This window comes from Lithobates pipiens, unplaced genomic scaffold (genome assembly GCF_037356315.1).
Source record: "Lithobates pipiens isolate NorthernLeopardFrog02 unplaced genomic scaffold, aLitPip1_a1.2 Scaffold_10, whole genome shotgun sequence".
In the NCBI taxonomy this organism is placed as follows: Eukaryota; Metazoa; Chordata; class Amphibia; order Anura; family Ranidae; genus Lithobates; species Lithobates pipiens.
In genome coordinates, this window is record NW_027507686.1 from 166,417,041 (window position 1) to 166,431,372 (window position 14,332).

Below are 14,332 nucleotides of genomic sequence, written 5' to 3' on the forward strand. Positions count from 1 at the left end.
ACTTGATATTTAAAATGCCAGACAGTGGTGAAAAATTATTATTTGATCCCCTGCAGATTTTGTAAGTTTGCTCACTTACAAAGAAATGAAGGGTCCATAATTTTTATCATGGGTGTATTTTACATTGTTGGCAAGCAGAGGTAAGACGTTTCTTGTAGTTGGTTACCAGGTTTGCACACATCTCAGGAGACATTTTGGTCCACTCTTTACAGATCTTCTCTAAATCCTTATGGTTTCTTGGCTGTCGCTTGGCAACTCGAAGCTTCAGCTCCCTCTAGAAATTTATAGGATTAAGGTCTGGAGACTGACTAGGCCACTTCATGACCTTAATATGCTTCTTCTTGAGCCACTCCTTTTTTGCCTTGGGGATATGTTTTGGGTCATTATGCTGAAAGTCCCATCTTCAGTGTTCTTTCTGGTAGAGGGAAAAAAAAAGGTTCTCATCCAAGATTTTACAATCTATGACTCCTCAATGCAGCAAAGTCGGCCTGTACTTTTAGCAGAGAAAACAGCCCCAAAGCATGTTACCACCTCCATGTCTGCCTGTAGGGATGGTGTTCTTAGGGTCATAGTCAGCATCTTTCTTCCTTCAAACACAGCAAGTCAAGGTAATGCCAAAGAGCTAAATTTTGGTCTCATCTGACCACAGCACTTTCTCCCAATCCTTCTCTGAATCATTTAGATGTTCACTGGAAAACGTCCGATAGGCCTGTAGTACATGTGCCTTCTTGAGGAGGGGGACCTTACGGGCACTGCAGGATTTCAATCCATGGCAGTGTATTGTGCTATCAATGGTTTGGTGACTGTGCCAACTGCCTTGAGATCATTCACAAGCTCTTCCCCTGTAGTTTCTGGGCTGAGCCCTCACTTTTCTCATCATCCTTGTGCCATGAGGCGAAATCTTGCATGGAGCGCCAGACCAGAGGGCGATTGATGGTTATTTTGTATTTCTTTCATTTGTGAATAATCACTCCAACAGTTGTCTTTTTCACAAAGCTTTTTGCAAATGGTGTTGTAGCCCATTCCAGCCCTGTGTAGGTCTACACTCTTGTCTCAGACATCCTTGACAGCTCTTTGGTCTTACCAATGATGGTGAGGTTTGCAGCACCTTCTTAAAATTGACAGGACTAATCTGTGTACCAAATGAGCACATACTGTAGCCAGTCTGTGGGAGCCAGAATTATTGTCGATTGGTAGGGGATCAAATACTTTTTACTCAACTGCAAGTCAATTTATAACATTTGTAACATGCGTTTTTTCTGGATTATTGGTTAATCTGTCTCTATCATTTAAAATACACCCATGATAATTCTAGACCCCTAATTTTTTTTGTAAGTGGGCAAACTTACAAAATCTGCAAGGGATCAAATAGTTTTCACCACTGTACATGCCAATAAATAATCTTTCAATATTTTGCACAATTTCTGTGTACGAGAATACATTTCCAGTTGTTATGCAAACTCATTATCAGTCAGGCAGTAGCTCTTATGGAGGTCCAATATTTAGATCAGTGACGGTTTGCAAAAAAAGATCTGAATGGCAACCCTTAGAAAACACTTGCTAGGGCGTCCCCAATGCACACTCTTATAATGCTACCCACTCAGTTAGACACCAGTTTTTTGTTTGTGTTCTTAGGCGATGGCCTCTCCTCCTTTGGAGAAGTTTTTCCATCTAAATCATTCCTTTTTTTCTTCTTAGGCCCCTTTCACACAGAGGCGCTTTTCAGGCGCTACAGCGCTAAAAATAGCACCTGTATAGCACCTGAAAAAAGCGGCTCCTTTCAGCTGGAGGGCTTTCACACTGGAGCACTGCGGTAGCAGGACGGTGAAAAAAGTCCTGCTAGCAGCATCTTTGGAGCGGTGAAGGAGCGGTGTATTCACTGCTCCTACCCATTGAAATCAATTTGACAGTGCGGCTATACCACCGGCAAAGCGATTTTAGCGTTGCTTTACCGCCATTTTAGCAGCATTATTCGCCAGCTAGCGGGGCGGTTTTAACCCCCCGTTAGTGGCTGAAAAAGGGCCAAAACATTGCCGCTAGCGGCCGAACAACACTGCTAAGACAATGTTAAAGCGACGCTAAACATAGCGCTACTTTACCGCTGACGCCCGCACCGTCCCAGTGTGAAAGGGGCCTTACACTTCTATCAGGATCGGACTGCTTATTGCTCTAAGCAATTATGTAGCAGTTACTAGAACGCTACCCCTTGGTATTATGGCTTGGCGACTGTACCCAAACCCCACTGTGTGGGGCTGGCCCATATCAGAGAATCCAACTCTCCCTCACTATCTAAAACGATCACCTTTTATTTACCGTCTGTGACCCTGATTGAGAGATTTCCTTTACATATGTGCTGTGGAAAACAGCCCTTCCGGTCCAGATGGCCAATCCAGACAGGAAAAAAAAATGTCTTTCATGGGGATAGAGAATATAAAATCTACCAGGGATTGTATCTCTTCTCTGCTATAAAAAAAAACAAACACACGTCTGGAGTTGGGCTTCAACACTTGAGATAAATTTTCAGCTAAACAAACGGTACATTGTTTTCAATGAGTCTCATCCATTAAAGTGGAATACCAGTTAAATTAACTAAGGCTGGGCATACATTCTACAATTTCCTTTAGATTTACCTTCAACTATGTAGTACAAGGGCCCGCCTGATTGCATACAAATTGAAAGTGTCTAGATTTACCAAAACCATATAAAACGAGGTCAAACCTAAAAGGAAAATTGTATAAGAAACGTGTATAATTTATGGCCGGCTTATGCTTAAATGTTCTCCCACTGCCATTCTAAGACTACTGCATCTACCCTGTAAAAGAAAAAAAGATGTTTATAAACACTTAACGAAGCCGCTCCAGTCACATGATCGGGTCCCAGCGCCGTATTCAATGTAGGAAAGTGGCAATGGCTACAGAGCCTGGGTGATGACATTACCCATAGCCTTACTATGGGACATTTGTGGTCTGTTGTCCCTTCCTCTACACTGGAGTCGGCACTGTGACTCAATCATGTGACCAGAGCGGCTTCAGACTAGGTAGGTATAAGCACTCTTTTCCCTTTTCTTTACAAGGAGCCTTTGTGGTCGAAAAATACACCGAAAAATTTGATTTTTATTTTTGTTACTTGCCATAAAATCACTTTTCTCTGAGTTGACAGTCACAGCTTCTACTCCTGTAAGTAGCGCTATAAACCCCATGGTCAAGAATGAAGAGGACACTAGGCAGAAAAATAATACAGCATCCTCTATGGGCAGTCCCAGCTAGTATAAACCTCCTGTCTGCTATAGGCAAGCCAGTTTGTGACAAAGCAGTACATGAAAAAAAAAGACCAAAAGAGGGGTGTGTGCTGTGTCCAATGAACTCAAGAGAAAACTGGAATTTTTTTTTTGTTGCTCTCCTTTCTCAGAGTTCATTGATGGACACAGCTTCTCTTCATTCTTGACCATAGGGACAACCCATAGCAATACCTCAATAAAGAGGTGGGAAACAAAATAGGAGCCAGCAAGAATAAGAAATCACATAACCTTACAGCCAAAAGAAACCTCCATCAAATTCGTAAAACTTTGGTAAAAGGTATGCACAGACATTCAGGTAGATCGCAGCCTCGAAAATGCAAGTAGCGGAAACCTGATGTCAGAACATCCGAGAAGCAGTGAGTGTTCTGACAAGTGTACCATAACTAGAAAAGTAGGGGCCCAACCCTTAATGGCAAGCCTGAACCACCATCTGCCAGATCCATTCAGAAAAGGAGACAGAGGAGGCTGCAGGGTCATCAGGGTGCAAAGGATGTGGACACAGTGAAAGTAGAACAATGTTCTCAGTTAGAAGAGAAATTGATATGAACCTCAGAGGGAAGCAAGGACCGGTATTTACAACCACCATGTCCCTGTGTACAGGACAAGGCCACCAGCTCCCAGACCAGATGCATGGTGTGGAAACCAAAAAAAAGGCAACCTTATGAGAGAGATTGAGCAAGGTAATCGCCCTAATATTCTCAAAGGGAGGGTCCTGAAGGACCAAAGGAACAAAGTTCAGGTTCTACGATGGCAACTAAACACACCAAGGGGTGCCACATGACGATTCCCTCAGAAAATCAAACCAAGGAGTGCGTGGCCAAGGAGTTTTGAAACAAGCCCACACAGGCAGACACTTGAACCTTAATAGTACTAAAAGCCAGCTTGTGCTTAACTGCTGCATTAGAGAAGGCCAAGATCCGAGCCACTGAAATGGCTCACGCCAAACCCAAAGCCAGTCAATTTTAATAACTCTCCAAGTAGTACATGTACAGTGGGGCAAAAAAGTATTTAGTCAGCCCCTAATTGTGTAAGTTCTCCCACTTAAAAAGATGAGAGGCCTGTAATTGTCATCATAGGTATACCTCAACTATGAGAGATAAAATGTGGAAACAAATCCAGACAATCACATTGTCTGATTTTTGAAAGAATTTATTTGCAAATTATGGTGGAAAATAAGTATTTGGTCAATATCAAAAGTTCATCTGAATGCTTTGTTATATATCCTTTGTTGGCAAGGACAGAGGTTGAACATTTTCTTTAAGTCTTCACAAGGTTGTCACACACTGTTGCTGGTATGTTGGCCCATTCCTCCATGCAGATCTCCTCTAGAGCAGTGATGTTTTGGGGCTGTCGCTGGGAAACATGGGCTTTCAACTCCCTCCAAAGGTTTTCTATGGGGTTGAGATCTGGAGACTGGCTAGGCCACTCCAGGACCTTGAAATGCTTCTTACGAAGCCACTCCTTTGTTGCCTGGGCGGTGTGTTTGAGATCATTGTCATACTAAAAGACCCAGCCATGTTTCATCTTCAATGCCCTTGCTGATGGAAGGAGGTGGTTTGCACTCAAAATCTCACGATACATGGCCCCATTCATTCTTTCATGTACACGGATCAGTCATCGTGTTCCCTTTGCAGAGAAACATCCCAAAGCATGATGTTGCCACCCCATGCTTCACAGTAGGTATGGTTTTCTTTGGTGGTATTCTCTCTCCTCCAAACACGATAAGTTGTGTTTCTACCAAACAGTTCTACTTTGGTTTCATCTGACCATATGACATTCTCCCAAAACTCTTCTAGATTAGCAAACCTCAGACGGGCCTGGACATGTACTGGCTTAAGCAGGTGGACATGTCTGGCATTGCAGGATCTGAGTCCCTGGTGACGTAGTGTTACACTGATAGTAGCCTTTGTTATGTTGGTCCCAGCTCTCTATAGGTCATTCAATAGGTCCCCCGTGTAGTTCTGGGATTTTTGCTCACCGTCCTTGTGATCATTTTGACCCCACAGGGTGAGATCTTTTACATACTGTCACCAGAGCAGTGCAGTGTTTCCATAGTGTTCTACTGTACGCAGGTGAAGAGGATTTTTTTTTTTTATTAAACTTCGATTTTACAGCCATTATGGTTGTAAAATTAATTTGACACTCTCCTGCTGCATTCATGTAGCCATAAGGTACAACTGTGCTAGTCATGAATGGCCACAGCCATCACATGGTACACCAACTGGCCCTGCAGCACATGGATTTGTAATTGTTGTGATTGGTCATAGCAAACACATAGTACCAATGTGGAACCCCACCACCTGGTGCTAGGATCGGTGATCCACTGCTCCTTCGCACGAAGCACACTTCTGAGAGGACATTTAGATACATCTTCCCAGGACACCACTTGTCCCTCCCAGCCTCTGTACATATAAAACGGTTAAAGCGTATGCAAACCCCAAGTCTAAATCTATATGTCAGTATGTTTGGCATGGTTTCCTTGTATACAGATTTCCTCAGAAATTGCCTTACATGAGCAGTGTTATTAGCATGCCAAGCAAGCTCCTTTAGTTGCTCATTGGGTTGCCTAACAGGTAGCCCAAGCACCAAGCTGAGAACGTTACTGCTAATTGTGAGGCAATGACTTGTCATTGTGAGCCAGCAAATAAAATTAGGTTTTTGCTTAGGAAAACTGTCTACAGTGAAACATGATACCAAATATACTGAATAATAGATTTTTACAACTTTGTGAATTAGCGGTCATATACAACTTTTAATTTGTACATGGACAACATAATCATTATAAACCATTATGTTATTGTGATGAAAGAATCATATCTGTCAATGAACTCAGAGAAACTGATTTTATGGTAATTAAAAAAAAAAAAAAATTCTCATTTGTTAATTGACAGACACAACACTTCCCTATTCAGAACAATAGGGACGTCCCAAAGCAGTGTCAAACATGAGGGGTGGGACAATGAAAAATCCCAAGGCTAAACACAAGAGCCAACCAGGTAACAGGAGCTCAACACAAACTAGAGCCCAACCTGAACAATACCCCTTCAAGAGGAAATAGACCTCTAAACAGCAGCCTGCAACACCTTGGAGCCAAAAGAAGCACCCTAAAGAAGCACCCTTAGATGCCAGCACAGCCACGTCATAGAATTTTGTGAAATTGTACACCGACGACCAAGTGGCCGCCTTGCAAACCAGCGCAGCCAACGCCTGATGATGGAAGGTCCCATGATCAATAAGTAGCCAAGTAGAATGGGCTTTAACAGGGAAAGAAGGAACCCAACCCTTGATGGAATAGACTAGAGTATCTTCTGTGAGCCATCTAGAAAGGTCACAGAAGAAGCAGACAACCCCCTATTTGGTCAGTCCGTGATCACAGACAGTGAGTCTGATGTCCGAAATGGCCCTGCGACTTCAAAATACACCTGTATCGCCCGAACACATCCAGGGCATGCAAGGTAAATCCCTTAGGACATATTGACCAGAGACACAGGGAAGGCAATACAACTTCCTTAATCAAAAGGAATCAGAGGAACCACTTAATCTTTGTGGATCACCAGGTAAGTAGTATGACACGGTAACGCCTACAGTTCCAACACTGCGAGGGGGTGATCGCAACCAAAAAAAAGCCACCTTCTGAGACAGCGCAAGCAGAAGAACCTCCCAAAAAAAAGGGAGGCTCCCGTAGAGCCAAACGCACCAAGAGTAGATCTACGGCGGTAGAAGCGACCGCACCGGTGGAGGCAGATGTCAAACTCCTTGATTAAGAATACGCACCAGGAAGTGCGAGACCAGGAGATGCCGAAGAAGACCATCAAGCCCGACACCTGGCCCTTGATTGTACTCAGGGCCAAGTTCTGCTCAACCCCCCCCCCCCCCCCCCCCATGAAGGTCGAAATCCAAGCCACCGAGAATGAACGAGGGTAAATGGCATGCGCCTCACACCAGGATATGCATTCTATCCATGTCTGGTAAATCTTCCCGGGAGAAAGGCTTCCTAGGCTTCAGCGGGGTTGTAACGTCAAAAACTAGTGACTGAAGCAGAATGGAAGATCGGCCCTTGGGAAAGTAGAACCTCCCTGAGAGGCAGTCGCCAAGAGATGTCAGCGACCAAGCGCACCAGGTCAGCGTACCAAGACCGACAAGACCATCCGGGCCCACTAGAATGACCGGAATGTCTTCGGCCTCGATCCTGCACAAAAGCCATGACAGAATCTTGAGAGGAGGCAAGTTTTAGATCCGACTATACCGGCCCCACCAGAGCGTCTGCAGTGTCTACCAGAGTAGCCTGTGACCTTGCTAGAAACCTCAGTACCATTACTTTAAGCCGGGACACCAAAAGGTCTACCTCGGGAGTGCCCCATTGGAGACATATCCGATGAAACATGTCCTGGTGAAATGACCACCACGTGCCATTTTTGCAATTTTTCCACTCCTAGAATGCATGTGGCGGAGAGGGCCGGAACAAGGCGTTCTGCCCACCGGAGGATGCTGGCTACTGTCAGGGCTGCCAATAAACTGTTGGTTCCACCCCGGTGATTGACACAGACTACCACCGTGGCATCGTCTGACTTGGTCAGTACCCAGAGCCCCAAAGTTGACCTCCATGATCCATACATAGTCCGATCGCTCGAAGTCCCAGGATATCGATTGGCAGTCTGGATTCTTCCAGCATCCAACGACCCTGAGAAGAACCCAGTCCCAGGACACCTCCCCACCCGGACAGACTGGCATTGGTGGTGACCACTGTCCAATATAAGGGGACAAAGGAAGTGTCCTGCCGAAATCCCGGAGAGTGAAGCCATCAGACCAGGGACCCCCTGGTTTTCTGGCTCAGCCGCATCTGACCTTGTGCACTTTATGCTAGGATCTCATTTGAAAGGCACTTGGAAGCTAGATACCATCAGGCCCAACACTCACCTGCAGGACCGCAAGGAGGCCCACCTGTGAAACAATAGTTCAAACGAGTTTGTCCAGAGGAAGAAACACTCTGGCCAGATATGAAACCAGAGTCAGGCCCAGATAATCCAATTTTCTGGAAGGAGCCAGATCAGACTTCAGGTAGTATAGAAGCCAACTGAAAACTGAGGTCTGTATAGCGAGCAATGTCGCCCCTCAGGGTAGCCGAGGACTCTGCTTGCAGAAGATCATCCAAGCAGCCCAGGACCGCAATCCCCCACTTACGTAACCACGCCAGAACTGGGGCCAACACCTTTGCGAGAATGCGAGCGGTGGAGGCGAGACCAAAAGACAACACCGTGAGCTGAAAAGGCTTTTAACATAGGAAAAAAAAAAAAGAAGAAGGAGGAGGAAGCGATGGTGTTGGCCACATATTGGAGTGCGTAAATAAGCATCCGTGATGTCGACAGAAGCCCAAAGGTCCCCAAGATGAAGGGACACCGCCCCCATGCGGATGGACTCCATCCTGTACCCACTGTAACCGGGACAAGCACACCCTGAAGCAACAGGGCTTGCACAGCCCCAAGGAGAACTGCCAACAGTCCGGTGACAGGCGCAAATTGGAAGGAAAAAAACATTTTTGGGGCACAAGGTCAGAACACTAGAACGTAGGTGAGGGTACACCTTCATGCTGAAGGGGCCTTGTCAGTGGGTCTTGGGAGCCCCGCTCTCGGCTCGCAAGACCAGGTCCTTTGCATGCCAAGAAGGACCGCATCCCACTACGAGGCCCTCCCCCCTCCCCCTCCCCCCCCCCCCCATTTCAGACTGTGGAAGACATTTACACTTCCCTTCTGTGGGACTCGTAACAATGTCATCCAGGGTTCAAACAGACAATTGCCTTGAAATGGTAACCCAGTCAGAGCTTTTTTAAAAGCCCAGTCCGCAGACCAACACTTAAGCCCCATGTCTAAGCACCACTGCAGAAACAGAGAGCTTAGCAACCAAGGGAACTGTGTCCAAGAGGCATTGCATAAAAACTGCAGCCCCCAGACCAACTGGTCCCTTCAACTCAGCGAAAGCAGAGGAAATCTGCACCCTCTCAAGGCATGTCAGCTGAAGTAGAAGACCCCTCCCAGAATCATGGTCGCCTTGTGCACCCTAGAGTGGGGGATCCAGTACTGGTCCACTCTTTAAGGAAGGACACCACAAAAGGGGTACCTCACTGCGAAGCATCTTTGGAACCATAAAAGGGACACTTTGGACACTCCCAGTCTTTACGACAAATATCCCAAAATAGGAGGGAGAAGAGAACACTTTTGCCATGCAAGACAGTCTATGGGTGCCAAGGGGACGGCACCTCCACCACAGCTGCCTCCATCTTTAATGTTTCCCACACAGATGTAATAAGGGAGACAACCAGCACCTTCTTGTGCGCCACTGCAGTTGCACAGGGGGCTGAGGCCCCCCCAACAGGGGGCACCGGCTGAGGCCCCCCCAACAGGGGGCGCCTACAGTGGGCCCACTTAAACAGCCCACTGTAAAGAGCCCTCACAGCAACATCCTTCTGGAAGAAGGCGTCCGACATGGCCACGCAGACTAGCAGGCCTCAAGAGCCATGGGCTAAATTTTCAGCTGGCCCCAAATACCCAGGTCCGCAGGGGGACTGGAGGAGGTCGGATGCCTGCAACAGAAAGCGGCAACCTCCCCGCCCACTCTAAGGCCACCTGGCACGTCGCCCAGTTGGTAGGCCGCAAAAGCCACGGCCTAAGTTTTTGGGCGCCCGCTGTGAATGCTCAGTAGAGCGCAAAGCCGCAAATTAGTGGAGGGCCTGCGACTGCCTAGTCACCCACCCATCAGGTGCAAAGGTGTCCCTCCCCATAGAGACAACCCTGGAGGGGATGGGGGGGTGGACAGAGTGTCCAAAGCACCTAAGCCAGAGGCCTGGGCCTCACCCAGGCAAGGGGGGGGGGATGTGAACGACCACTCCAGTGAGTGCGCGGGTAATGCTCCCAGACAAATCCTCCTCGCCACCGAAGTGGGGGGGACTGTTGCCCATGAGAAACGCTGCGGTCTGAACATGCTCACTGGTCAGACTGGGGAGACCACTGAATCTTATTGTCCAACCCGTCACCCAGTCCGGCAGTTGACTGTAGATCTCACAGGAAAAAATGCAAGAGAAAAAAGTAGCTTAAAAAGCAAGAGTTTCCAGCTGGGAACTAGGTCCTTACTCCTGACTAGGCAGATAAAAAACTGAAGGCCTATAGCAGAGAGGGGGTGTAAATCACCTAGGACTGCCCATGAGCACAGCCAAGTCTTTTTTCTCGTTTCCAACTCCTGTAGGGGGCGATCTAAACCTATGGTTCTGAATAAGGAAGTGCTGTGTCTGTCAATGAACGAATGAGAAACCCGTTTTAAATGCCTACTTGCAATGGCTTTCCTTTTCCATACATTTTTTTTATTCACTTGCAGAAAAATCGACTAGTCAATTCCCTAGTACAGCCTCCTCCTCCCTTGCACATTAAAGCCCTCTTCTAGGTGTGTCTACATACTCTGTGCTGGCTTAAAGGCTAAGCTGACCTTTTCTGGAAAATATGTGCTGAGGCCCCTTGACTGCATATGCCATTAAAAACTGTGCTCACAGGATTTGACTGACAGCAGTAGGATCCAATGGCTCCTGCCCAAGTCTCTGTGAGAAGAAGAGGAGAGGGGAGAGAAGACTGCAGCCAGGCAGAGCACTGGATCACTGACAGGCTCAGGTAAGCGTTTTAAGGGGGGAAGAGTTATAGGGGTGTTTTTGCCTTACAGTAGAAGTCCACCCCAATACTAAAATCTCTAAACCTACTTTCATCCACAATCCAAGACTAACCTATCTAGCCCTGTAAAGAAGAAATTGCTATACATACCTTTTTTCAAGTGGATCCGGTCCAGTCCCATGCTGAGCAGTCAGCGGCAGCTTCTCTGTAGAGGCAGGTGTAGAGGAGGCAGCTGACAATGGAAGCCCCATAGTAACTCTATGGGTGACATCACTTCCCAGTTGTTGTCGGCTGTCTCTTCTACAGAGCTTCCGATGCTGGAGACTGGACCGGACCAGCTTCAAAAAGGTATGTATACTGATTTCTTCTTTACAAGGCTAGATAAGTTAGTGTTAGATCATGGATGCTTGCAGAGTTAGATTTTAGTGTTAGGGTGTACTTCCATTTAAATACAGGGAATGCATAAGTGTAAAAAACACTATGGCTTTAAAAAACAGTTTAAGCACAGCATTACACACACTATTCATTGCTATCGCCCTTATATAAACTGTAATTAAAGTGAATTACTGTTATGGAAAACAATTAGGAGAAAATCAATCCATGTCACATTCTGCTGGATAATTTAATGAGGTTCTAGCCCACTGTCAGCTCAAATGAGTACTTACTATTGGCAAGTCCTTCAACTGATGCTTCCCATCTCCAGGACCAACATGTACTAAATGACTAAAGTTCTTAGGATTGGAGATTAGCTTTGATCTAATTTCAGGATCTCTCATCATAACCCTGCATAACACCAGAAGAAAACAATTATTTGTGCAATTAGATATTTATCAAAGCAGCAACATTTTATAGAAAAAAATCTTCAGCACCACTATTCCAAAAGAAACTTTCTAAAGATAACCTTTTTAAAAAACTGCTGCTACATGCGCACAAATAAGTCTGCAAAACCACAACTGTTTACTAGCTTGATTTTGTGATAAAAGATTGGTTTTGTCAGATTGGTCAAAGCTCTATGCTAAACAAGTCAAGGGTTCTGTTGCAAAAAAAAGGAATGACTGTTGTGAGAAAAGGTAACTGCCTGTCTAATATGTAAACACCGCGACTTCACTGTTCATTTCAGCATGTGTAGGGAACAAGGTGGCAGCCAGAAGAGGCTAGTCTCCGTAAAGAAACAAAAAGTAGGAAGCCCAAATTTTTTTCATTTCATAAATTAGGAAACTTAAAACCACTGCAAGGTTTTTATTGGTTCCTGTGTCACTACTGGAGATATTTTTCTGCACATCCTTTGTCAATAGAGCAGAAACTGATAGGTCTCCCAAAAGGGCACGATATCAAAAAACACTTTCTTCTTTACAATAAAATCTAGAACCTTAATCTACTTTTTATTGACCTTCCTACACCTTTCACCAACGGGTATACACAGCAATTAAAAGCAGAGAGTACCACAAAAAAACAAAGATTTAGCTTTAGTTACACTTAAACTGCTTATTCTTCAGCAGTTGAAAGGTCTGTTCCAAGGGCCAGTATATGGCAGTTAGATTTTCAGCACCCAAACACCCCTTGACCACAGCCAAGGAGAGTCAGTAAGCCTTCACAGGCCAAAGAATCCTCCTGGGTAACCAAATATTTTCATTGTTTTCCAAAGTCTCTAAATTTCTGTGATCACATTTCAGTATTTGGATATTTTAATTTCATCACTCTTTTCAAAGAAAATAAAGTTTAGTTGGAGTTTTACTTTGAAGCTACAGTTTAAATCAGCTTATAGTTTGCCTTCCCTATTCCAACCTAGGGCATTGGTACTGTTCACCGACTCTTTCCATTCATAACTGAGGCATAGTAAACCATTTACTATGCTTCAGTTTGTGAATCATTGTCCATTCATTCTGTGCAGCTGAGGCTGCAGAGATGGAGATTAAGGGCTGTGTCCTCAATCTCCTTTCTTTGTTTCAAAGGTGAAACATCAGAGTACTGTTTAGACCCCTGATATTTCACCAAACCCCCCAAAAAAAGTAAATAAAAATAGGAAGAAAAAAAAAACTGACACCAGTGGCAGAAATTCCAGGGTCACAAAGATTCCACCTGCAACTGGGCTTGGCGGAAGGACCCTGGCTGGGTCAGGGGGGCCCCCTATGGTTTCTTCCACTGGGAACCTGAAGGTTCCATTTACGCCTCTGGATTTACATATTCTCCTTTGGTAAGGCACTGCCATTATTCAACAGTACACGTTATAACACAGCTATGAACACAACCTTCTCTGCTGCTGCCGCTCCTCCTCTGTAGTCCGGAAAGAGAAATGCCTCTTGCTTTTAGTCTTAAGCAGCTGCCGCCGACTGTTGTCTGATGTCTGAGGCACTTCAAACTCATCTTGATCTGCCGGGAACAGGTAAAACATGAGACAATTTTACATTTCCAGAAGTAGTACATAATGACTAATTCAAAATAGTGTGCCAACAAACTTACCTTGGGCATTCGTACGTATTCTTAAAAAAAAAAAATACAATAAGAAGCGAGGCCCCTTTCACATGAGCAATGCTGCTAACTCACCATCCGCAGTAAATCACTTTGCCAGCAGCTGCTGACCCATGAATAGGAGGCCAAGTGTCTTGAATATTTGGGTTACACTTTTTTTTTCTTGAATATTGTGTGGCTTTACTCATTCTCTGTGATATGCCACAATTTTTCCTCTTAAAGATATCAAATTTTATGCTTTAAGAAAATAAAAAGCAAATACAGAAAAGTAAAATGTGCATACTAACCTGCCAATTTATTACGCAGATACACCAAGCGGATTTTCTCTGTTCCAAAAACACAGAGAGATCCCTCCTGATTTAAGGGTCGAACCTATTGATAAAGTGAATGTATATACATTACATATATAACAAAACCAATGAATGCCATTTGATCTAGAATAAACTGATCAGTTGCTAGATTACGGAGTTGTACATTTCCTATGGACTCATTGAGAACTGTGCTTTTAAATCCTCATACAACTATAATTTCTCTTTTACAATAATTACATTTGTCCAGCAGTATTTTATAAATACTTATACCAGAGGTGTATAATATATAAAATGCTGTCTTGAACATACCAGGCAAGGATTACAGTGAAGTTAAAACAGCAAGTTTACAGATGTAGCATGGAAGTCATAATAAGGATATAGTAGCAAGGCTAAAGATCACATACCAATGAACAGTTACCCACATTGAGAACACGACTTAAGCATTGGGTAGGCTAAACTATGCCCCAGTGCGTGCAATGAATGTTTGTGTATAGTATCTCAATGAGAAAAAAAAAATACCCTGCAAGTACAGAAAAATACTTATCTGCCAAAACTGCACTTAAATGTTTAAGTAGAAATAAAAAACGGGCAAACTTTTTATTTTT

At 44.8% G+C, this 14,332-nt stretch overlaps 1 protein-coding gene across 2 annotated transcripts in view; it reads right to left on the reverse strand.

Annotated features, from left to right (window-relative positions):
- Nucleotides 1–14,332, reverse strand: part of CDC42BPG (CDC42 binding protein kinase gamma) — a 304,707-nt gene that overhangs the window by 13,368 nt on the left and 277,007 nt on the right. For both annotated transcript variants that reach the window (XM_077459264.1, XM_077459254.1), the window contains exons 32-34: nucleotides 13,704–13,788; nucleotides 13,197–13,317; nucleotides 11,613–11,730 (exon numbers count right to left, since the gene is read on the reverse strand). In XM_077459264.1, the coding sequence (XP_077315390.1) occupies nucleotides 11,613–11,730; nucleotides 13,197–13,317; nucleotides 13,704–13,788 (324 nt within the window). The remainder of the gene's footprint in view (nucleotides 1–11,612; nucleotides 11,731–13,196; nucleotides 13,318–13,703; nucleotides 13,789–14,332) is intronic.